General features: G+C 39.6%; 1 protein-coding gene across 4 annotated transcripts in view; it reads right to left on the reverse strand.

The window, feature by feature from the left end:
• Positions 1-20,606, reverse strand: part of EPHA6 (EPH receptor A6) — a 374,340-nt gene extending 353,734 nt beyond the window's left edge. For 2 of the 4 annotated variants that reach the window (XM_036388927.2, XM_036388906.2), the window contains exon 1: positions 19,707-20,606. In XM_036388927.2, coding sequence (XP_036244820.1) covers positions 19,707-19,809 — 103 coding nt within the window. In that variant the 5' untranslated portion in view covers positions 19,810-20,606. The remainder of the gene's footprint in view (positions 1-19,706) is intronic. The other 2 variants (XM_036388943.2, XM_036388917.2) reach the window with 1 other exon arrangement.
• Positions 20,607-27,024: the final 6,418 nt, after the last annotated feature.

The following is a 27,024-nucleotide window of genomic DNA, read 5'->3' on the forward strand; positions in this document are numbered from 1 at the left end:
TAAGACAGATTTATTTTCAATAAACACGATCCTTTTGTACTCAAAAGAAATAACAGTAAAATTTTGCATTCTTTTTCTTTCCATTATTTTAATCCCTGTCTGTAACTCCAGAAAAGATATCAAAGTGGGGAGAGAAATTCAAAAATTTATCAGTTAAAAGCATGTAATAACAGTCAATAAAAGATTCAGTCTTCCCCAGTAAGGTGGATTCCAAGTTTTATTTCACGAATACCAAATGAAGCCTTGGAAATCCACTTGATACATTCAGCAGTGGCACCAAATGCATAGAGAAAATCTGTCCGTGCAGAAACACGTGACAATTTCTGCACTGAAATCTTTCTAGGATAACAGCTGCAATTCCAAATTGTATATGGCTAGATCTTAACTACTTATTCTGCCACCCAGCAGGTTATTTTGCTCTAGGACAGCTGTAAACATTTCCTATTTTGAGGTCTCACATAGGCACTTGCTTCTCCCATGTGAGTCTTACTCAACAGCGCAAGAAAAAATAAAACTACTGAGATAAAAAGAAAGCATTCTCACATCCAAAATAAATGGGCTTACCTCGGAAAAAGATGAGGCCCCAAGTTTTCCTCAGGTAATTGTGGAATGGAAAATGAGTAGGTAATGTCCTACCTCTCCTAGCCTGTAACAGAGCTTTTTCCCCAAGAGCAGCCTCAAAGTGATTTCAAAGTGATTTTGTTGATCAGTGCACTTTCAACGGGAAAGCAAGGCAGGAGAAGGTTGTGAAATGCACAGCTCAGCCAGGAGGGATAACTCCTACGTTTGTAATGCACCAGAGGGGGCTGAGCTCTGCAATGTCAGCCCTGCAGGACAGGCAGGGAGCACAGAACCGAGGAAGTCCTGGCAGGCAGAGGCAGATTGCTCTACTTTAATGTGCTCCTCACAAAGAATGAGATGGGGAAAAGGAGTTTAGGTACCAGGGAAACAATCTGTTCTTACCATTGACTCAGCTTTAAGGTACTTCTTTGCAGCAGAGATTGCTGTTAAAATGAAGTGAGATAAACTAATGCTGTTCACAGCTCCAGAAAACACCACCAGACCTGTATTATTTTTCTATGTTTTTGGTTTCACATGTGTAATACAAAAAGATCAAGAGCTAACCCTGATAAAAAGAGGCATCACAAAATGATGATAGGAGCCCAGCTGCCCTACTTCATAATTTTCATTCTGCCTTGAAAATACTAATTGATATTCAATTCAGCATCATGTTCATGTCAACAGTAGATTACTGGGCAGCATTTCCTAAATGAACACAAATACCTGACAGTTTTGTCAGCCCTGTTTATTAACCTAAGTATATCCTCATTAGGGAAATTAGAAACAACTGAAATTCAGACAAACATATTTATCCTTGCACTGGTAAATGACTTGTGTGTTGAAGCCAATTCTCTTAGGTTGGGACTAATGCTAAACTTAATATTCTCCACCTTGCTGTTAACCTGCATGCTTACAAGCAGATTCTTTTATGTCTTTTACTTTAATACTTGCATTGGGTGGTGATAAAATGAACAAAATGTTAATGTCACAACATACATAAGTGAAAAAATAAAACCCCAACATACAAAAGCTTTAAGAAAATTATAACAATACCCATACATAACAGTCAGCCAAACTAATTATGAAGTTAATAACTCCATGGCTATTGCTCCTATACTGCATATTTTTTGGGAATTCCTCTTCAAGGGGGGCAGAAACTTCCTTCTGGAGTTCATGGGCATAATCAAACCCACCTTAGGCACCCATTCTTCCTTGCCCTGCCCTGATCCAAAGACACAGCCTCTCTAATAGTAAAGAAAGAAATGGCATTGCAAAGGTCTGTTCCCTTTTCCTAAAGCACACCTGGAAAGGTTGATACAGAAATACCTTTCAACCTCATAATCTGCCTCTTTTTAAGAGGAGCCAGAAGTGTGGAGTGTTCCACAGCAGTCCCTTGAAAGAAAGTAGTTTTAAAGAGAACATCTGATAATGTCACAAATAGAGACTGAGAGGACAGATGGCCACTGCTTACTCAAGTAGTCACTTAATAACCATAATGAAAAATTAGCAGTTTCGTGACTCAGAGGAACAGAACAGACAAATCTTAGGAGAGAAACAAAGGCTGAAGCAACTGAAGTTTGTGCTTGACTGGCAGCACAGCCCCATGAAGAGTTGCTTGAGAATCTCTGGCTCAAGGAATAAGACAAAGGTCCAGTCCAGGATTTTTGGCAGAGCCCTTGAGGGTGGTGTGTTCAGAGCTGCAGAGCAAGGCTGAGGGCAAGTCTGAAACCCTCACATAGGCAAATCAGACATGGAAACAACAGTCAGGGAAGTTCCAGACATGAGTCAGGAAGGAGGTTTCTTCTGCACTGCACAGACCCACCAACTGATCCACCAAAGACTCTTTACCATTCTCTCACCATCTTCTATTATTTCTGTAGTTCAGCCTAACTTTTTAACTCCAGCAACTAAATCCGAGTTTACCTACATCCAGTTCATATTTTTACATCATAAAAAATGAAATGGGGTCATCCTTATTTTGCAGGCAGAAAAGCTACAATGCAGAAAGCAAAGCAAACATCCAGCCCAGAAATGGCAGATCCTGACTCGCCTGCTTTTCCCAGCCAACAGCAAGTTAAACAACGTGTCTTTTAGAAGTGGTACAGAGGGTGGGAAAGCAGAGCTGCTGTCAATGCCCATCTGTTGCAGAGCTGTACTCTGAGCTACCACTCAGAATTCATCCACAAGACATACAATGGGCCTTCAGAAGCGACAGGACATTTACTGTTATCCACTCCAGACCTATGGCATTGCCACATAAACAGGATGAAGTTAGTATTTCCTACTAAAACAGTAAGACATGCTCCCTGATCTCCCTACTGACCCAGTGTCTTGGTTTGGGCTGGGATAGAGGTAATTTTCTTCTTAGCAGCTGTTGCAGTGCTGTGTTTTAGATTCAGTATGGGAACAAAGGTAACACAGCAATGTTTGGATTGTTGCTGGGTAATGCTCACCCCAAGTCCAGGACTTTTCAGTGTCTCATGCTGTGCCAGTGCACAAAAGGCTGGGAAGGAGCAAGGCCAAGACAAGTGACCCAAACTGGCCAAAGGGATATTCCATACCCCAGAACATCATGCTCAGTGTGTTACCTAAAGGGTGTTGGCTGTGAGGGGCTGATCAGTGCTTGGGAACAGGCTGGGAATTGGACAGTGAGAGATGAGCAAGTGCATTGTGCATCACTTGCTTTCCTTAGGTTTTATCTCTCTTCTTACTTGCAACTGTTGTTCTTCTTCTTCATCACCATTATTACTATTATTATTATTATTGTTATATTACATTTTACTTTGTTTCTATTATTAACCTGTTCTTAACCAACAAGATTTTTACTTTTTTTTGGTGCTCCTCCCCATTTCATCTGAGGGATTGAGTAAGTGGCTTGCCTTGTACTTGCAATTTACCAACAATGACACCCAAGAAAGCAAGTGACATAAAAAGGATAGAAGAGGACTATTAAGGATACATTTGGGGTTTTTTTTCTGCTGGGTAGAGGTAATGTGGTTAGTAATGACTTTAGCTGTCAGTAGATAAGGAAAGTCATCAGCAGAGCCACAAGCTGTGGGCATATCAAAGCAGAAGCAGCCATGACTTTCAAGTGTGCAAAACGCTTTCAAGCAAATGGGTCAGTTTTTCTCCTTTGCTTCCTGAAGTGGTATCTCACTTGTTTGATACCTTATCTGCCTGAGAAGTGAAATATTTAATACACTTGGCCTTACTACTGTAGTTGGAAAGTGACCATGATGTACAGAGGAGGAGTTTAGCAGAAATTACATGGAAAAAACCTTCCAGGGTGGAACATAAAGGCAACTCAGAAAATGAGGTTAACATTTGGCTATATTACGTTTCCTTTTACTTTAATGCAGAACCTCAAAAACATACCAAAGTAAATGCAACTCTTAGAAAACAGTTTTGTTACTCAAATGACAAATATTCCCAGAGATGTCTCCTAGCTTCATGTTGATAATGTTAAAACATTTCTTATCTCCTTTGATTAAATATCTACACGGCCAGTCAGTTTAATGTTTTTGAGCTTTGTAATTCTCTGTTTCACTTTGACAGTCTGTGCCTTCTTCCACTAGCTCTTCATTTATAATTTATTGTGTCAAGCACCAAGTTTTCACAGCATGATCATTTTACAGGTGCTAGGTCAGGCTGTAAAGTACATACCAATAATGAGTGGCTTTAAAAATTCTTGGTCTCCTTCCATACAGTGGAGCATCAACATGAAGGCTCAACTGCTTTTATCAATTAATCAGGTTTGCAATACTTTTAGCATTATAAACAAATAAATATACAGCATCTTGTCACTTACTTGACAGGAAATAAGTCTGACTATCTAACCAAAGATCAAATTACTTCAAAATATTGGACAGCATGGAGTACCCGACCTCTACTATGCAGAGACTTTCAGCTTTGAATGATATGCTTTTAATACACATTCATGGAGATTTAAATTTCAAAGATAACTGAAGAGCATTAAATAGATCTGAGAATGCCATCATTCATGTAGTAAACTGTTCAGTAACTGGGCTCCTATTCCACAGTATATAGTTACCCTCCTTTTTCCTTTTGTACATGAAATAATCTAATTGGATAAAATCAACTAATTTTTCTGATTTCACATCAAGAAGTGAAAATAAAAAGACTGCTTTTCCATTTTCTTAAGGGTTCTTTTTCAGATTTTCTGTAGTGCAAGAGGTGATTTCGACAGGTACAGCATTGCATCAGTAGTCGAGTGCTGGAAAGGCAGCAGCTCTCTGGGACTTAGCTCAAAGCACCGCTTCAAAGGGCTACTTGAGACTTAAGTGCCTGTTACACAACCCAGTGATGCAAGAGCGATGTCACTGAGGATGGCTGGAGCACTGCCCAGGGACTCTGCAGGCAATGCCAAATATAGACTATACCATAATACATGCACACTGCCAGTGAAGAAAACAGGAACCTTTATATTTCAATGATTACCACAAAGAAAATGTTTGAATTAAAAAGTGCTCTATGACATTTTTCTTCAAAACTTTTTTTTCCCCCTCTTTTGCCATTCTGCCTGAAATGTCTGAGCACAGAAATCATGAGAAGACCAGAAACAGCACCACGACTGTGGAGATGAGTTACTCTATTAAGAGAAAAAAACAGGCAATAATTTAAAAAAAAATATTATTTTCTCCTATCTGAAGACTACAAGATAATGATAATCCTCAGTTTGTCTGGGAAGGCTATCCAGCATAACACAGAGTTATAGAATTATAACTCTATAGAGTTATAGAATTATATGGAAATATAGTTCAGGTCAGAGGGGTCCTCTACAGATTATCTAGTTCAGCTGCATTGACAGGGACACCTTCCACTATCCCAGATTGCTACAAACCCCATCCAACCTGGTCTTAGATACTTCCATGGATGGGGAAGCCACAATTCCTCTGAGCAGCCTGTGCCAGTCTTTCACAACCCTCACAGTAAGGAATCTCTTCTTTATATCTAATCTAAATCTACCCTCTTTCAATTTAAACCAGAGAAGAAGAGAGATGTTATGCTGAAAAGCCAAAAAAACTTCACAACAGAAGGCAGAACTGGAGTTGAAGGAAAACAGGGATTGGAGAATGCTACACAGTCAGGAGGGGTACTGAGAAGTGGTAACATATTTAGAGGTTGTACAGGAAAACAATGAACACTGACTGTCAAAAAGAAACATGATTATTCTTTGCACATCAGGAATGAGGCAGGAGTTGGAGAAGGGATGCAGCTAACAGGTTTTGCACAGATTTGCTTCCATTAAAACAACCTGTCACCACAACTGCAGCTAGAATCCAAAATATATCATCAGCAACTGATTAGTATAAAATTCTAAATCGCTGTAAGTAACTGATCTGTGTAAAAATCTAAATCACTGTCTTTCAAAATGCAGCAATTTACCAGACACACTAAAACTGCGACAACTGAAGCTGTCTTCACTTCTCATTTCAGACTGCATGGCAGAAGGCTGTTTGCAGGAAGCAAGGTTTCATTTTCAATAATGATAGAGCTGTTCTGGAGTGAACAACATCCTTGAGAGAGTTAGCATAGATTTAATTGAGACTCTTGGATCTGTGAATAGTTTCAGGCCAAGTATTTTTTTTACATCTCATGTATGGGGTTGATGTTTTTTGCCTGTAAAAAGGATTACTGAGGACTATAAGGAGTCAGATGAAGAAAATCAGAGTTAAAAGGAAATGTTTTATGGTTAAAATTAAGTATATTATTACATCCCTAGTTAAAAGAGCAGCTATAAAGGGGGATAGCATTAAAAACTGAATATAAATTTATCATACAAAGTTCATAAATCCAGACTGATCCAAAGGCTCCTTTTTTACAACCACCATACCTGAGCAATTGCAAATACTTATTGCTCTCACTTTCCACCTGTTCAAAATCATTCTCAGCCTATGAATAGAATATTTTGTCATGGCAGGTTTCTCTACACTCTCCATAATGCAATCAATTATTGTTTAGTGCTGTTTCCCACCACCAATAATGAATGCCTTGATCAGAATCTCAGAGTGCTTTTTTGATTGCCCACAGTCCCTTCATTTCCAGCGCTTGCTCTCAATCAGATCAAGTGATTTAAATCTCATACTTAATTTAAAACAGATGAAGGGGGAATTTAAGATGTTTCATTCGTGTAAATACCAAATTTATAACAATGAATATTATCTTTTATATTGCTACACAGCTTAATTTATTTCATCTAAGAGCAATAAAACAGAGTAAGCACTGAGCAGTCCTAATAGCCAAGCAGAATCAAATTATGGAAGAAAAAGCTGACATCTGAATTATAATGCATTAAGGTAAAATTACAGCTGAATTTGAGGATAATTTCATTCAATGTACTTTCAGCAGTACTTCTTTCAGCATTAATTCAGAGTTATACGAACCAAAAAGTCTTTTGAATCTATAAAAATTATTTATGTTTTCTTTTAAGATGTAATGAAGTTACTGCTTGTGTGACAACACCATATTGGCTAGTGAATATTTTAGCTTATCATGTACATTTCATTGCATAAATGTCAGAAATAAGTCTGGGTTAGGAAACTACAGCAAGTTGTTGAAGAGTTTTTAGCTGCTTTAAATAGAGAGCTAAAGATGTGAGCAAGTTTATAAAAGACATGGTTTTGAGACAAATAGATTTACCTGTGCAGTTTGTGGTGCAATTCCTCAATAATAAGTCATGAGACTGATATTATTTGTTATTTAAGTAATTTCCTTGTCCAGGATAGGCTTGGTCTAATGGGGCTTTTTCAATGGCACAGTTGGGAGGCATTGGCAACTCAACTAAAGGCTGAAATGCTGTGGGGGGGAGGCTATGGGAAGAGAAGGAGGAAGGAATTATTTTCTGGGATAATAAGGAAGGAAGGAAGGACATTAAATATAAAATATCAGAAAATCCAAAGGGAGCCAAGCAGAATTCCTTTCATGAAATGGAGATCTAGAAGCAGCCAGAGAAAATAAGACATCTGCATATTAATTGCTGACAAGCCAACAAAGGACCAATCCAAAACACGGGAATGAAAGAGACAAAAATCACAGAAACTGTCCAATATTCAGAATTATAAAAATACTACTATTGTACAAAATACCAGAGAAATCCCACCACCAAAGCTGTATGTGGTTCTAGCCACCTCATTTTTTCAAGAAATAGTGAATTAAACAGGATGAAGAATAAGCACAGGCAACTGTAACTGTCACAGAGATCAGAAATCTCTTGAGTGAAAGAGGAAAACCACACACCAAAACCCAAAAGAAGAGATGTGACTTCTCCTACCATAGTGAGTGGGATAAAAAATGAGAATGGAAAGGTGTTCTTGAATTTTGAGACAAAGCCAGCACAAGCATAAACAAATAAGCACCACTCACTAATAAATGCAGCCCATAAATGTATTTGAATTTCACAGCACTGAAGTTCAGAACAGGAACAATGAGGGAACATGGATTAACTAGGTTGAAGATGAAAATTAATAATTTTATACAGCATCACTGGAAGCATTTCATTGTGGTAACAAAGCTCTTTCCCAATCCTGTGTTACAGAGCCCCTGAATGCAGTGTAAATAATCTTGGCAGATACGACTATAATGCAAATACAATTCTTTTCTCAAGAACAATTAAAAACGGCTTTCAATGCCAGTAATGTTTCAGCGACCTATTTTCCTCACCTATATGGAAATGAAGCCACTTCCTGAATGACAAACTGACCCTTCCACTGCTAATTTCCTTCCTGTTGGAAGCCAAGGGTCACCTCTCCCTCCAACCCATTTGCTTTTGGCTCACATTAAAAAGAACTTAAAAAATAACTGAACCCTCTTCACAGAATTTCAATACAGATCTCTCCAAACTACTGCATTTATCTTCAACGTAAGTGTCCAAAGGGCATAATCCACATTATGGACTAATAGACTGTAAAACTGCATTTTATGAACTGTAGCAGTTTTCAGCAATAAAAATAGAATCAATGGACTCAAGTTGATAACATTTCTTTCCTACCCAACATTGGAATTAATTTAATTTTTTAATATTTTTTAAATTATGTACATTTTTAAAAGCACTTGAACCTGTTTGGAGTCTACAAATCTCTATGCTTACAGCTATAGATGACATATTGTTATATATATATATATTTTTTTTACAACCAGACTAGACTCAAAATTTTGTAAATTACAATATTCACATAAAAAAGTCAGGAAAATTAGATTATATTTTCTCTTCCTTCTTCCTATTTTCTTTCACTCCTCTCCCTTATCAGAAATGTACTGTTCCATCTCACCATCTGAATAAAGGATGGCTCACTGCTATTTTAGCTTTAGTCATAAAAATTCCTATACTTTAGTGTAATGAAAATCATACTGATGTGCCTCACAACTGCATAAATGTTCTGCTCAAAGAACACTACCTCTGTGAAGCTCACCAAAAATAACTTTCCTTTATTCTTAAAGCATGTCATGGCAAGACTATTTCTTCATTTCTTTTCAGAATTTTCTCTTAGTTTAAACCACATCAAAAAACTTCTAACATATGTCCCAGGCAATAAAGGCCCCAAAAGCCAAACATTCCAAGTAATTTTTTTTTGTCCATGTTGAATAACTGCAAAGTCAACCTGAGCTACTACCTGGCAGCTCAAATAATCAGGTAATTTGGATGATGCATTCACTGAATTCAGTGCAATCACATCCCATCTGGAGATAAGAACACCAGATAACAGAAAAAGAATCACTTGGGTGTGAGAGAGACTCAAGAACACAAAATCACAGTTAAAGGCAAAATAAATTACTGCAAAAGACTGAGCAGTTCTCCAATTCCTTTTTCCACAGACTGAACATCAACTCATTAACTTTCTCCTTTCCTACAGATACTATAGAAAAGAAGACCCTTAACTAAGCAATGCTTAACTGAAGGGTATTATTTTATATAAACCAAACACTGCATCTTTGAATTACAGTGTACCCTTGATTTTATTTATACAGGTGAGTGCAGTTCCAGATGATGCACTTCAGCCATCCTTGTTTGCAGATGGACATACAGTAAATTATCTTTGTGTAGGGAAAATGGCTGCTAGGGGATTTTTTCATTAATTCATCCATTCATTTATTCATACTTCTGAAATTTCAGGTGAATTACTGGAACCAATTTAAAGGGTGAGTCCCTTACAAAAATGAAGCAATTTGATTCCACCAACACTGACACATGTGGTTACTAACCACACTGAGGGCTGGTAAGGAAAGCTGTAGGGAACACTAATATAGATTATTTGCTAATAGAGCACATTGCATACTCCTGTTTTGAGGTATCTGTACAAGTGAAGAAGATACTTAGGCCAAATATCTGCACAGGGTTTTAAAAACTACATATTTATCAAAAAGCCACATTTCACATCTACTGAAATAACATAGAAATAATACTCACAGCTCAGGAGAGGAAACAAAGACCAGGCCAAGATTTCTGTCAATGCAACCACACCATGATTTAGTGATTTTATCAAAACTCAGAAGCTGTGGGGGTGGACTCATCTAACACTTAAGCAATTCAGAATTTCATAGAAAAAGAATTAAACCATTTCTATTTCACATAAAACAAACTAGATTATAAACCATCCAGCCCTCCAGGCTGAAACCTGAACAATCAGATGAGCTATATGGTAATTTATTCATTAACCTTTACAATGTGTGTCCCATGATCCACCTGAACCACAAATGGAGAGACAAATGCAAATCAAGGTGATCGCTGTCTGTTGTCACTACATTTAACATAATCTATGTGCAGTTCTAAATGTCAACATCTAATCAAGCCTAATCTATTATTGATCATCTTTTTTGTTTTCAAAATATTCATCTACGACACAAATTTCCATCAGCTTTTATTTCTTCAGGCACATCTCTCAAGTATAAAATGCATCTGTCAGATAAGAGCTATTGAAAATAATTTCCTAATTTGCTTTAAAGCAATTGAAACCTACTAATGATAAGGCCTCAGGGCATTACTTACAATCCAAACTACTCGTTATAAAATTTGTAAGGAAAATTATTAGTGGCAAAGTGAATAGGATGAGCATTACTGGAACTTTTAATGTACTTAGTGATGCTGAAGAGATGCCATGAGAAAGTAACAGAGCAGCAAACTCCCTGCAAGTGTGACCTCCATTGGCCTCCTCTATGGTTTTGTCTCTTGTTAATTAACTTCCAGCAGAGTTTTTTGCCTTCTAAAAATGGAGTTTAAACATGGAGCATGCAAGTTTCAAAATTCCTTTGCTGCTTAATGTAAACTACATGTAAGGTGAAGGTTTTCATTATCATCTAATGCTGACACCCTGGAAGATAGCAGCTCTCTTGCCATAAGTAATTCAGGTGATTTAGCAGAGGATTGCACTGTCAGTCTAAATAATGCACCCTATGTAAATGATATGTAAAGAGGCAGAGAAAAAAATGAACCTTTCAAAATACAGAATTTCTAGGAGGAAAGTTTGTATTACCTACATTTTTTCACTAATGGGATTATCAATTCCCACACCCAAAAGTCAAGACAAGCCAGAGCTGAAATAGTCCCTGTGGCTCAGAGTCTCCATCAAAGAGAGCTGGTTCCCATGACAGTGGGAGTCAAACAGCTCCCAGGGCCAGCTGGCCAAGGCTCCTGCTGGGAGGTTCAGACCTTGCCCTCAGGAAAGCTTTAAGAGACCAGGTACACAAAATCACAAGAAGGTTTCAGGTCTTTAATTTGTGTGGTACAAACCTACTTCATCTGCAGTCAGCATTTTGAGAAACTGAATTTTGATATATCACAGATTTTTAAAACAGGAAGACAGTTTTCCTAGCAGAGAACAACTTAGTTAAAGACACAAAGAAAAATAACAAGTTTCACTGAAGACCACTCTGAAAGCCAAGGTGCTGTATCTACCAGTGCCACCTACATCTGAGCACATCAAAAACTAATTATTTGGGGTTTGCACAGGGTGTCTCAGACTGCTCCCCTGAACTAAAAGCTTTAGCCTTTAACCCTTCTCCTCAGATCACTGCTATACGGACATGAAGGCTTACTCAAAAGAATAGTAGTTTTGAAGGGATCCAACACTGAAAAAAGAGCTCTGCATACAGTCTAAAGTTTGCACAAAACCTTGGATTAAACAACAATAGCAAAAAGTGCTGGATTCCTTCCAACCACCAGCATTCATCTTTCTATACTAGACGAGATGCCCTTTAGATAATCAGTAGAAAAACTGGAGTATTTAATACCATTATATTCATCTACATCAAGAGCAACCACTGAAATTATATGGAATAACACCTGATTTCCTGGTTGCCTTTTGTAATCCCAGATTTCTTCAGATGCAGCTTTTATATGATACCTGTCTCCAGTGGACCATTTTTCCTCTGTGCAGTGCACCCAGTCACTCCTCTTTCTTTGAGAACACTATCTTACAAAGGCAAATTCTTACACCTTGAGATGTGTATTGATATTTCTTAAGAGAATTTGCTTAACTCTTTCTGAAATTCTGTGTCTGGAAATCTGTAACCTAATGACTTTTTTACACATACCAAAATCACAGGGTAAGCATTCCTACAGCTGTCTCAACAGCAACAGAGTTTGGGTTCCCATCGCATCTGATGGAGGCTGAGAGAGACTTTGGCTGAGAAGCTCTTGTGTGCCACAGCTCTCATCCCATTTCTTCATTCGTAAATGCTAACAGTATCCTTGTTTACCTAAATTAAATAGTCCTTTAAAAAATTAAGTCTACTAAACTAAATTATTAAATCTAAAATAACCCTCTAAGTGGATGTTTCTACTGTTATCATTGCGGTGTAGAAGTGTTTAGCAACTTCTGCAATACAAACAAAAGCAATCTACCAGAGACAAGATTTTACATTTGCCTTGCTTTCCTTTTCAAAGGTCTTCAGCAGCCACACAGAACTGAGAGTAAAAGACTGTGCAATTTTGTATGGTCCCACTTTGTTTAGCAGAAAGTGCTGAATTCAAACCACAATTTGAAATTTGAATCCTTTGTCCAAATGCTTTCCATGCAATCAATTTCCAGCCACAAATACTGGAAGCACTACAGAAGAAAATTACTAGGTCCCCTTTGATTTTAATACATCCTAAATAAATTTGAACAATTCTGAATTTTAGCAAGATTTTTCCTATAAAATTTTATTTTAGAACAGCAAGTGAAACCCACTGAGAAAATTAGCCTGGGGACATTCAGAAAGAATGTCACTTTTACCCAGATTAAAATGCTAGTGCATCATCTTATGGAATGCTTTCTAATTTGTTCTTTTATTCTTTTATTTTAAGCAAGAAGCAACCAGCAGTCAGAGAATACAAATTACAGCAGCAAGTGCACTCTTAACCAAGGGTCCCCAGCCAAAACAAATCACTCATTACATGCATCAATGATACTGTTTGCTGTATGTGACTTTTCCCCTTTTGTTCTAGGTGCAGAAGCCATTAAGTGGATTGAGGCAATGGAGCTCCCAGCAAACTCACCTTTTAACTGTGTTCTCATTGTGTGTGTGCACCTCCACAGGGGGTTGTTACACACGGTGCCTGCTGCCCACCTTTCCTTCTGCACTGAAGTGACACAGCACTGTTTCAATCTAAACCCTGCGCAATGTCAAAAGCATGTTGGCATCAAGGAAAGCTGTGCTATCAGTGCAGTTAACATACCCACAGATTAAAATGTTCCCTCTGGACTGCTGTGTTTATGTCACTGCTTCTCACCTAAGTATTGCTTGTGCTGTCCCACCTCCCCTCATTAACGGCATGCTGCTCCTCTTGGAGAATCTGTCAGCAAACACCAGACACCTTCAAAGAGTGTCTGGGACTCAGTCAACTGACAGCAAACAGAACCATCTCTCAGGAGGGAAAAAAAAAATCTGTCAGCTTCTCAGAAATCTACCTAAACACAAACCAGGAATTTCTATTTAGAGACAAAATACATTTTAAACTCTCTGACTGTTCTACAGAAAGGAAATTTCATTTTCAAGATAATCTCTTCATGAAATAAGTACTTTTGAATTTTAAGGACCTGACCTACTAGACTGTCAAAAGACATGTCAATAATATTACAGCATTTTTTAAATCTAGTCTTATTTTAAAGATCAAAATACCCGTAATTTCTTTAAAAACATTGATGCTTTATGTAGAAAGGGAACAGATCCATAAAAGAAAGTAATAGTAGCTGCTGGTTTGGAGTTAGAGGAGTACTATGACCTACTCTAAAACTCTTATTTAAAGAGCATAAAACTGTACAGTATCAATTAACCAGAGGGGGAGAAATACCCATGCATTGTTTAGGGAGAGGTTTTTTATTATCTATAAAATTATCTACAGCCTCATTAAAATACCTTTATTTATTAAAATTAGCAAATCTCTAATTATTGATTGTCAAGGTATTCAGCACCTTTTTTTTTAAAACAGGATGACAGAATTTAGTCCAAAAACTAGTATCAATAAGTGAGAGAAATGCTAACTTCAAGAAGTATTATGCTGTATGGGTGAGACAAATCAGCTGACTAGAAAAATCTTTAGGAGGTTTTGGTTTGGGTTTTTTTGGGACAATTTTGTGTTTTGTTTTGGTTCAGCTTTTTGGGTTTTTTAATACAATGGATTAGCCAGCTTCAAATATAGAACATGTAGTTTATTTAAAGACAAGATTGGCCTCTAAGCTTTGCTCTGTACATTAAAATTAGTACTGAGGTCACAAATGGCTGCTGGATTAACTGAAGTGACTTCTCCTTAATGATTATTAGGAACAGACTGGTTCTTAGATGTGGGAATGATCAATAGCTGACCTACACAAAAGGTGTTGCAATATTGATAAAAAAGCATCCTTGGAACTAAAATAAGGACAGATGGAGTAAGTCTTAGGAAGACTGAGGGGATTGTGAGAAACAAACAAGCTAATTTCACTGTTTAACTATTTTTGTATGGTTCAGAAAGAAATCCTGCTAAAAAAAAAAGTGTTTTTATCACGTGAGAGACATTTTTTCAGCAGTAATTCTCAGTTCTAACACCTTATCATAAAGACTGACATATAATTTACAAGTTAAAAACCAGCTTCTGAAGGCAAATTGTTCACAACAGATAGTTTTTTGTTGACCTCTCCAGCATTATAACATGGCTTCTGGAGGTCAGGATAGATTATGGATAAATAATCCATTTTTTCATTCTCTCAGTCACAGAGTTCAGCATGTTAAGGGGCACATCAAGCACAAGGCCAGCCTCACCTTTGTGTCAACATCACATTGGGGAAATCCAAGGATCCTAATGAAACATTCCAGCTAACACCCACAGCTGGAATAGGAATAGATCCTAACCCAGCTATGCTATATTGGGATCTAAGAACAATCAAATCCTTCCCATATTGTACACATGCAAAATTTTCTCAATATCCCTGATCAGTTAAATGAGGTTTTTAAACATTAGAGTTCTCATGGAAAAAAAATAGTCAACAAAATGGATATTGACTTCCTGTGTAACTTACTGACAAACAACTTGCTGAACTTCTTGACTTTTCTAAAATTCTCAAGTGAAAATTTTAACATCAGATACCTAAACAAACCCTCAAGCAGAGTTAAGATCTAAAAGTATCTATCTGGAAAGACAGAGGAGATTTTAAGAAGACCTCAATTTCCTATATGCTTTTCCCTTCTCTCTTTTTCCTCGGTAAACTTTTTGACCTCTCAGAGAAAATGATGTCTGACCAGAGAATTAAATCGGTAAACTTCAGGAAACACTTCAGCTCCTCTGTGGTGTTTTCACTCCTGCAAATTACATGAAAACTACTGCACTGATTTGGTTTAAAACTGTATCTGCTTAAGCTATGCATTTTTTAATATTTAGTATTTCCATACCAATCATTCTTATTTGTCAAAAAAAAAAAAAACAACAAAATATCCAGACAGCCCTCAGTACTGCCAAATACACCACCAGGAATGTATCCTGAACCATTAATTGCAAATCTGTTCATTTCATGGCATACAAATGAAGGCTCTTGGATAACAAGTCATTTCATGCATATCTACAACTGCAGAGGTTCCCAGGCCTTCATTAGCACACAAGTCCATATGGATGTGGGATTTTACACATGGCTAAAAATATTGTTAAAAGTTTCTTAAGAACTTGAAACTTAAATATGATTTTGCTCATGATTTTATCTACATGCTGAAAAGGTAATGACACACATTTACTGCAATGTTTATTTAACTTTCTCATGTTTCTGTAATGATGTAAATGCTTATTAAAACATGAGCTGGACAACTGAACATCAGAATTCTCCAGGACTAGCACAACACAGGCAGCAGCACAGCCTTTCCACAGTAGTTTAAGTCCTCAAAGTAAGAGATACCTCCTAGCAGTAAAACATCAGCTTCATTCAGATAGAATTTCAATCTCTCCACACTTAAGTCCTTGGTCTCCTTATTGCTACAGAAAAAAAATATCTGAATTCTGTATTCAGAAAGAGTGCCTAGATTGCACTTCTGTAAAAATAAATATGTGAATGAAAATGAGCCAACTTCTTTGAACTGATGAATACCTCAAGGTCATTAGTAATCTACCTGATATTTTACTACCAGAATCAAAAAGCTTTATTACCTACTTTAAGCCACCCAATTTACATCAAGTGTAATCATTGTGAAAATAAAGGCTGTACGAATTTCAGAACTGACATTTGACAATATTTCTTACCTCAACTTCTTTTTTGTAAGAGGAGAAAAATGAATGCCAGGTGCCTTTTAGAGGTATGAATAAAAAGACCATGCTTGCATAACCTGACAAGTAATGATACCTGGAAACTGAAAAAGCAACAGCTTTTTTACACCTCACTGAAAGACATGACTCATTGTAAACTCTGCAAGTTCTATAGTTGGCTTCAGGAATTAATTGTCTGGTGATACATAATGGCAGATACAACCTGAAAGGAGCCAGGGTACAGAAGCTCTTTCTGGTTGAAATATAGATAAAAACAAATATGGTTTCTGATTTTTCTATATGTAGAAACATTTATGTGTGCACGCTTAGCCCAGGAAACTGTTGAGCCATTACCTGGTGTGACCTTTATCTTGAAAGCTCCCATAAGTTTTGCACAAGGAGCTGCACAGGTCAGGTGCCAAGAAAAGAACAAAGCGACACCACAGCACGCTGAAACCTTGCACAGCAGCCTGTTCATACTGGATATGAGGGATAACCATTGAAAATTTGTATGAACATACATGCACTCAACCTCCACCATTAACTGAGCCCTCTATTCCAAGCAGTTCTGCCACACACTGCAGTGGTTACTCCTCCAATGCAATTCCAAACCCTAGAGGGTTTTTTCCTGAGCAGTAAAAATTAGCCCTTGGCATGGTCATAATATGTTTTTGAACTGACCATTCCATGAAGATGAATGAGTAAGCTTACTTCCCTGCCAATAGTATCATTTGTGCCTGCCTTGCTACAAATTCTCTAAGACACCACACATTGATTTACTGGGTGAAGAATGACAACCTAAGAGCCTTACAGCTATATAAAAAAAATAATTATTTCTTTCTGTTTGACAAGACCAAAAAAGATTAATCCCAACATGGTTATAATAACAATTTATAAGACCAGAGTATATTTTTTTTGTGAAAATCCCTCTTTAATAACAGCAAACAAACCATTAAGAATGCAGTGGAAGGGCTGTCTGTTTACCAAGTCAGATTAATAAACCTATTCCCTTTCCATCCTTTTCACCCAAACCATCAAGATATGAAACAAGACATTCCTTTGCAATTTACTATTAATGCTGGGATGTTTCTACACACAAAATAGAAGATGAAATATACCCGATTGCAAAGTTAATATATCATTATAATAATTATTAGTGAAAATCCAACAGCAGTTCTTGCAAAGATGTTTTCAAGACATGCATGCTGAAAATATTACTTCAGGAAAATTAAAAAAGTCATGTTTCCTCATAAGATCTTAAAAAATTCTTTGTCACTGGGATTCCAAGTATTAGTAACTGGCATTTTAACTTTCCACATTTAAGTGTTCACACAATGGGCAACCTTTTTATTGTAGTAATTTCCTTTCTTTCAATTTCTGGATTTAGAGGAAGTTATCATTAAAAGCAGACTCTTTTTGCTAGCATTTTATTAACAAGGTGGGGGAGTGTGTATGAAAGCACCTGTATTGTTTCAGTCCATTTTCAGTTCACTTGGGTTTTGTTGAGTTATAATTATTTGATTTTGATGGTGATGTGGCAGTACCAAGGGTAAGAGGCTACTTGTTTCACTGAAGTTTGGAAGCAATGTGCAGAAAAAGAAGTTCCTCAGAAGTTAGGAAATTCACCAGTACTCTCTGCAGCCAACACCACAACACCTGGACTTGTTAGGAAAAGTTACATCAACATCAAGAAACCACTTCATCCCTGACTGATTTCTGGCAACTGTCTTCCCCATCCTTTAAAAACACCATTAAACCACTTTTAAAACACTATTTAAACACTATTAATCTAATCCCAGAATACCAAATACTGAGTTGCATTAATTGATAAAACTCTTTGCCTTTGATGCTTTTATGCTACCTTAGCTATCCTACAACAGCAAGAATATATATTTTTTAAATTGTATTCGTGTGTGGTGTTAGGCCTTGTGATAAAGCTGCAGACATTAGCATGCACTAATGCCTGTGACATCAAAGGAAATCTGGGTTGTGCCACTGTGAGAATCTGATGTCTTCCAAGACATAAGAAAGTGCAAAAATCAGCCTTAATATGTTTGTAGGCTCTACAATTACCAGCTGGAATTATTCATCACATTTAGCATGGGAGAGGTAAAGGAATCATACTAACTTGGAATGTCCTTGCCATAACTCACCCTGATGGCACAGGGGCTTTGTGGCCATACTACAGTTCTTCCCTGTTTTCTAGAGATCTTATTCTCTGATTTTACTGTTACTGAGGTCGATAGAAAGAGCACTGAAAAGAGACTGCAGAACAAAACTGTGAAAATACATGAACTGTATACTTGATAGTACTCCACGACTAAACCCAGTTTGTTTTCTTTCACTGTTACTTTCCACCATTGTCAAATTCAACGTTCCTTTCAACATAGCAGGTAAAGCAATTTCTGTCAGCAGCAACACTTAGAGATACCCTTCAGTTCCTGTAGTTTCAGTCACATCACACTAAAACCTCAAAAATGGCAAATTGTGCAAAAATAATGTCAAAAAAGCCAAATTGTGCAAAAATAATGTTAAAGGTACAGAAGCCACTCATACTGTGGGAATAGATGCATCCTCTGCAACTGAAATAGACAGATGTACATAAAACAAGCAGTTCAGGAAATTCTCTGCTCTATCCAGATGCTTGATAACATGAAACATGATGTTTCATAATCAGGTCTGGGCTCTTTTTTTTTAGTTCTTCCTAACAAAATACTGTATCCTCTGGGCGTGCTATGCATTTTTATTCTTATTAACAGGATGATTCCCTACTTAATCCAGAAGTAATTTTCTAAAATACACACCTTACAACCCGAAGAATTAAAATACCGTCTTCGGTGCGACCTGATGAGCATGCACCTGTTACAAAGATTTTTAAATGGGTGTTTTTCAGACAATCAGCCCGGAGTATGCAGAAATTAGGTGTTAAGGGCAGTCAGGCACCTTTGAACAGTTCGCTCACCAAGCAGCAATTCCCCCTAAGGCGCGATGAAGCCCTCTCAAACCCATTCTACAGGATCTGCGTTCGGCAGGACCGAAGCAAACCTTAAACCCACACTTCAAATAAAATGATGCTAGCGCTCCACCTCGCCGGGAGGCAACTTTCGTTTCCCTGCTCTCACTCCCACACCCCGGAGGCCGAGGGTGCCCGGGGCACAGCGGAGAGCTCCCGGCAGCCACGGAGTTATCCCCGGCGGGTCCCGGCAGCGGAGCCCCGCTGCTCCTCCGGCCGCAAACCCCCAACTTTTGGGGGCGGCAGGAAGGGCTGGCCGCCGGGAGGCGCCCGGTCCCGCATCCCCGTGGTCCCGCAACCCGTCCGCGGCCGGGAGAGGCCGAGCCGGCGGCCGCAGGTGCGGACCCCTCCCTCCATCCCCTCACAGCCCTCGCCCGCCGGAAAGTTGCGGGCAGCCCGCCCCGCAGCGCACCCGCGGCCGCTCTCACTCACCGTGGTTGCTGGCGACGTGCCCGGCGGCGGCGGGGCGCGCTGTCAGCAGGGGGAGGAGGAGGCCGACTCTCCAGAGCAGTGCCCTCACCTCACTACACCCCATGGCTGGTGCCCGCCGAGCGCCCCGCGACCTCGGCCCGCCGAGGCTGCCCGTGCTCCCTCAGGCCGGCGGGGTCCGCCGCCGCCCCGCCGGGCTGCGCTGCCTGCACTGCCGCCCGGGGCTGCGCGGGCCGGGCCGGACGCATCCACCGCCGGGCTCCCGGGGCAGGCGGCAGCACGGAGGGCGAGGGCGAGGGCGGGCGGGGCGCCGGGAGCCCCGCTGCCGCCCTGCCGTGAGGGGCGGCGGCACTGGGCACGGGGAGAGCTCCCGCAACTTCCAGGCGGTGGCGGCGGCCGGGGGGGGGGGTCGCGCCCCGCTCCCTCCGCCGGCTCGGGCCGGTGGCACCTTCAGCCCCGCAGGAGCGCCCCTGGCAGCCTCAGCAGCCTCCTGCGCGGCAGCAGCCTCCTCCCCCGGCCGCGCCGCACGGTACCCTGCATCCCCGGCCGGAGGCAGCGCTGAGGGGCTTCAGGTCCCCCAGGTGGAGCGCGACGAGGGCGAGAAGGGTCGGCGACTCCTCCTCACGCTCCCCAGTGCATCAAGGAAACTTGCGGGGCGGCATCCCCGACCCTCCGCCGCCGTGCCCGGCTCTGCCGCTCGCCCCTCTCAGTCAGTCTCTGTCTCTCCCCCTCTGCCGCGGAGCAATCAGAAACCAGGCGGCTCTGGTGTGATGCTCGCTGCTCCCTCCTGATTTGCGTGCCGCGCTGCCGGCTGCAGTTTTTTGGTGCCGCCGCTCCCCTGCCGCCCGCGGAGCGCTCGCTCGCCCCCTCCTCCGGCGCGGCCGCGGGGCCGCCCCGCTGCGCGCAGCCCGGCGGGTGCCGGGTCCGCCGGGAGCCAGCGCGGCCCCGCGCCGGGGGCGCTCCGGCACTCGCGCCCCGCCAGCCAGCGGGCGGCCCGGCGCGCCCGGGGGCAGCGGGGGAGGGAGGGAGAGAGGGAGGGAGAGAGGGAGGGATGGAAGGAGAGCGTCGGAGCGGCGGCCCCTCCTCAGCCGCCCGCCCGAGGGGAGCGCGGGGCGCGGTGCGGTGCGTGAGGCGGGCGCGCGAAGCGCCCCCTCGCCTCGGCGCTGCCGGCAGCTCCGGGCCGAGTGCGGCGGGCCTGGCGCTAGAGGGGGTTCGCGGACAAGGCACGGGCAGAGCGCAGCCCCGCTCGGGAAGGGCCGCGGCCGCCGCTCCAAGGGGTGCGGGCCCCACCCGCAGGTGGCAGCGGCGGCTCCCGGGACAAGGGGACCCGCCCGGGGCCGCACTGCGCTGCTGCTGCTCCGGAAAGTTTCGGCCGGGGGATGCAAGGGACAAACGAGCGTGAGCCGGCCGTGTCCGGGCATCCCCGGAACCCTGGAACATTTACTCTTTTTTCTTTTTTTTTTTTTCTTTTTTTTTTTTTTTTTTTTTTTTCTTGAATTAATTTCTCCGCCGGGTACCAGGAGATTGTGCAGAGCTGGGGAAGCCGCCTTGGGTGTGTGTGTGTGCGCTCATCTGATCTGATGTGCCGGCTGCTCACATCCCCCCCGCCCAGGTGCGCCGGGGGCACTGCCCTGTGGAAGTGCCGCAATCCCGCCACACTCCACATCCCGGCCTATCTATGTCGTAATAATAATAATAATAGTAATAATAACTATTATTATTATTATTATTATTATTATTATTATTATTATTATTATTATTATTATTATTATTATTATTATACTACAAAGGCGGGGGAAAAAAATAAAAACCAATCCAAAGGAAGATTCTGATATCCGTATTTCTGAATATGAAACAAACCAGGTGTCTAAATCCACAAGCCAGAGGGGAAAAAAAAAGAAAAGCTAATTCCCAATGCTTCCCAGTGTTCAAAAATCCCATTGAAGTGAGTGGGTAATGCAGCTACAGGAGTCTGCACCAGGGAATACCAAAGTTTCTGCTGAGGTACCTAAATGGATGTTCAGAGAAGCTTTGTGTGAGACCACTTAGCTTTGTAATGCAAGAATAAAGAATGTTTTAAAAGTTATTAATTTAAGGATTATTTTCAGAGGAGTTGTTCAATGACCAAAGAAATATGTATTTGTGGGTATTTGGAAGGATCTTCAAAGAGTCCAGTGACCTTACAACATTGCAATATTTCCTATGTGTTTACAATGTTCTATAAGGAAAACTTTTATTCAAAGAGAAAGTCAACAAGAAAAGCTTGAGGAAATATTTCAAAATAGTGAAAGAGTGATTAGTATTTTCTCTTAGGTTCAAGGTCAGGTAAAAGGAGAAAGTTAAATTTATAGAGTTTGGGTGTTTAGGTGACCTTTAAAGATCCCTTCCAACACAAATTATTCTGACACCAAGAGTCTCAATACTGTTCTGGTTTAGAATTAACACAGCCAAAAGGAAAGCAGCACTAACTACCTACCAAGGTTTGCTTTTTGGGTAAGGGCTGAGAATTCAGACTTTAATTCTTTTGCATTTCCTGGTTGAGTAGTAAGATGCTTCCCAGCCAGACTGCCATGAGATATTAATGCAGGATATCCTGTGTAAAGGGCCCCAGGTGAAGATGAGTCATTTGGAGCAGTCAAAAACTTTTCCCACATCAGTGGGAAAGGCCAATTAATTCGCACAGCAAAAGTGAACTGAGGTTCCTTCCCTCACTTCTGCTGTTGCGCAGTACAGATATGGGGTTTTACACCAGGCTTTTCTCAGACAACCCCAGCAGCACGTGTATTGATATGTTTCTGTGTGTATTTATGTGCTTATGTCTGTGCAGGCACTCTCCAGACACTTGTGAGCACTTGTGCATCCTCACATACACCTGTGTGCACATCAGGCAGGCAATTCCTTCTTCAAGGAGCTTGGAAGGTCTGGCTTCCCATTTCTGTTGCTTTTACAAGTTGTGTCAGACTACAGCTGAATACAAAAAGGAGGCAGGGAGAGATGTGACAGGAGCATAGACAAAATGAGTGTGTTTCTTCTCACAGCTTTGCCTCCTGCCAGCCTTGAACTCCACAAGTCACAGGAAACTGCTGGGGACCCAAACAGCTAAAAAGGATGGGTGGCATTCCCTCCACAGTGTCCCTGCACTAGCTTTTAATTTGAATTTTAACAGGATTTCCAGGGGAACAACTTTGTAAGTTGTAACTTGTAACTTTGTTGTCCTGTAACTTTGAGAACAGTGCTCATTCATCTACACACATATTAATTTTTTATAACTTTGTGTATTGTTGTATTGCAAATAAAATCTTAACTATTGTGCTTTTTCAGATGTATGCAAGCATACTAAATGCAATAAAGGATGGCAAAAATATTAAATATAAAAAGCCTAAATCCTATTTTTACTTTTTTCTCCCTGAAACTTATTCCACTTTGTATAACAAACTTTGAAGTATTAAACAGGATGATTGCACCAGGTAAGATAAAGAAGGGGAACCACAGTTTGAATACCTTCATCCTCAGATTTCTAGAGAGCGTGTTTTTGTAGAAGCAAGGAATTCCATATATTGCCATTCTTAAAAAAGCCAGAATGTGATCTGCCCTGTGAACAGAAAAACATCTATTCTATTTTTGTTATCTTCTTAAATAAAGGGATAATATTTCTGTTAATAACAAAAACAAACAAACAGGAAATATAGGATATAAATTACACATAATGGGTTGTCCTTTTTCCTTTGTGTAATTAACTATACATGATTTATGTTTAGTGCTGTTAATTACAATGAAACTCTGACTTTCTCAAAAAAACCCAAAAGCCAAAAGCCGTTAAGTTTTCATTTACATTTCTCATAATGTTGTATTGTGTATTAGTCCTTTGAACCATCACTCTTTGCTGTCTGTGTTTTAATGAGATCAAAGCAAACATTTTAATTAGGACACTGACCAAGAACAGGTTTACACTAAACTTAAAATACCTTTTCCATGCAGCACTCATTAGGATTTGCTGATGTTAAAAATGCTGTGATGTTTGGACCAAGACACCTGCATTAGGATTTTTTAAAGAGTAGCACTCACAGTTGCTGACTTTAACTACAACCTGTATACTAAGGAAAACACAATGTATTATTGATCTCTTGGAGTCTGAGGCAAGAGCTTTTTTAGTGAATAGAACACACTGCTGATTTGGCAGTGTAACCAGAAATGAGCCTTCCAATAGTATCTCTTTCTTTCAGTGATAAATGACATTTTCCCATAACATCGAAAGTGAATTCCATTTTGTTATACATTATATTCTTGTGTCTGTAGAATTGTACACTTTTTTGTTGTTGTTGTTTGAATGAGCAGGCCTTTTACTTTATCAACATCTTTATTTTTAGTGTGTTTAATGACAGGCTGACACCAGATTGTTATCAATATTTCTTCCTCCTACAATAGTCCCCAAATATGCTCATGGTATGTGCAGCAATTCACATGAAGTGCTTTTAAGTATTTGCAGATTTTGATAATTTTCTATCACACATCAAGGGAAGCAAAGTATAAGTTTAATAACTTTTGAGGCTTATCTCAAAACAGAAAAATGGATACAGAAAAAAATAAAGAAAAAGAAAGGTATGAGAGTCATAAAGAAAATTTACTATCCCAACAATTCTTCTAGAAAGATAAGAATACCAAAAGTAGGCTAAATACCTAATTGAATTCTGAATTTACAATATTATTTGAATTATAGAACAACATCAACACTTTAGTTATGAATTTACAGTGCTGCAGAACACTTGTACGCAATGATTCCTTCACATATAGGAAAGTCATTGGCCAAGTGTTGCCTGTTAATTATTTAATTTCTCTTCCTAGATTACATTTTTCTTTTCAGTTGGCTTGTGTATGGTTTGCACCTCTTCTGACCTATTAGTGAGCACACTAATTCTGACACTGCACAGTGCAATTTAATTAAGCAAAAATGAACCAATTAGACTAAACCACATTTTGGGGAAATTACTCATAAAAAGTGCAGTATGGTTTCATCCCCATCTCGTTACATGCACAGGCTTAGAACTGCCTCAAATTATTTTTTCACAAAAAAAAGATTACAAGATTATATAATGTACAAAAAATTTTAGGCATTTTTCAAAGTTTACAGATTGATGTTACAGAAATACCCATATGACAACACTTCAATTCCATTATTTCCTTTTACCTTTCCATATTAATTTATAAAATAAACAATTTATCCAAGTTCTAAAGCAGTGTTACAGACAAGTTAGTTTCCATACTTTTCACTTGCAGTTTCTTCAAATAAATCTGATTATTTGGATAAATAGGCCAAGCAGTAGATACAATCTAAGAAGTTCATGTTTTGCAAGAGGTTTAATATTAATAAAATTGTCCTGGAAATCTTTCAAGAATAACAAATTGCTTGGCAGAGAATATTTTCAATATTTAAATTTAGTGAGTGTAATCTTGCTGTGGCAGAGCAAAGGGATTCCAGATAAAAACAGAAGAATTAATTAAATCACAGATCCTGAAGGAGAGGATTGGAACATCTAGACCACAAAAAGTAAATATTTTGGCCTCATTGAGAGTGAAGAGCCAAACTTTTCCTCATGGTGTTGGCAGAGGTATTTTCAGAGATGTAGATGTGCATGTGTAGCATCTGAATTGAAGTGCAAAAGAGACCAGAATTACAGACCAATCAAACTTTGAAGTCCAAAACAAGTAAACTTTTTATAGAAATGTTTTATCCATCTCACTAAATTAAATAATTCCAGCTGAGTGATTGCAAATTGAGCTGGGTCTCAAAATTATAAAATAAACAAAATGTTCTGGAAAAAAAGGAGGCAAAAGCCTAGTAGTTACTAGAGAGTGAACCAGATTCTAGTCATTCTATCCAAAAGGTCCCTTTGGTATGGGGATGGTGAAGTCAGGGCACAAGCAAGGCTGTATTCTAACTCCTTATCTTCTGCAAATTAGAAAATTCAGCACCTAAATCCTCTTAGGTTCTGAGAACATGGATGTTCCATTTAATGATTGCAGTATGATTTTTTTTTTGCCATTAGAAGTGATAGTGAATATAACCATGACTGACAGTGAAATGATAATGCTGTTAACATTTTGGGTGACACTAAAAAGATTATAGGCCCAGTTTTAATTACTGGGCTTATAATTATAGATTTGAGGTTTCCATTGAAATATTATTGCTAAAGCTTAACACACCCTCCCATATTTACAGCTTTAAATGAGACTTAAATTTGGACCCTTTTGTGAGGAGGCAAGAACTTAAAACTTATACCATATCCATATAAATGGTGAAACCAAAAGTGAGTTCAAAAATATTAATTCCTCTTATACGTTTTGATAAAACTGGAGTTTTGCTTTTGTATGGCATTAGCTATGGACAAATTGGAGCTCTCTGTATCTAAATGCCCTACTTGAGATTTATAATACTTTAGAAAAATGGAAACATATTCACATTTAGTAGATATTGCTTCTGAAATCAAACCCTGTGGCTATATACACTTTTACTTGAACTACTACTGTATGTACTTAAAAATTCAAATCTCTCTGACTGTTTTTCCCTTTTGGTATTTCTGCCTTGTACATGAAAATGAGAAAACGTTGACGCTGGCTCAGTACAAATAACAATAAAGGCAAACAACCAGGCTTATAAAGATGGATCATTTTGCCCTTATCCAACTTCAGCTTGATGCAGGAATTGCTTCAGGCACCTGAGCAGATGTGTTGTCATTACCACAGATTAATGTTGTGGTGGATCAGTGACTCCTGTACATATTTGCATGATTTTACCAACTGGTGTGGTGTGATACATCCATTTCTGCACCAGCTGATCTGACCTCCTCCACAAGAACCAATTCTCAAATAAAACTGGTAAAGGATGTAATAACTACATCATGTGTGAGGCATGGGGGGAAGATTGTGTCAGCATAGGTGATATAATCTGAACTCACAGAAATGATAAATCAAATTATTTTCAGTTATATGCAAAGGTCCTTCATCACACCACCTAACTAATCTGCTGCAACCATTTGGTACTAAATTCTACGCCAAATATTATAACTAATTTGGGAAAACTATCAGCATCAAATAGACTATCCAGGGTCTGAAAACATCTGTCCTTGGCACACGCTCACACTGACATATATGAAGTAGCCAATCACTGAAACTTCAGTAAATTTGGATCTCTCAGGCAGCCTTTACTTTGCCCTTAAATATTCATTTGTGTCAGAAGACAAGACCTCCTTGCTTAGACATCACATTGGCTTCCACCATCAAGGACAACTCATTTATTGGATATTTGAGGAATGCATTTGGATTT

The sequence above is a fragment of the Molothrus ater genome, chromosome 2, assembly GCF_012460135.2.
Source record: "Molothrus ater isolate BHLD 08-10-18 breed brown headed cowbird chromosome 2, BPBGC_Mater_1.1, whole genome shotgun sequence".
In the NCBI taxonomy this organism is placed as follows: Eukaryota; Metazoa; Chordata; class Aves; order Passeriformes; family Icteridae; genus Molothrus; species Molothrus ater.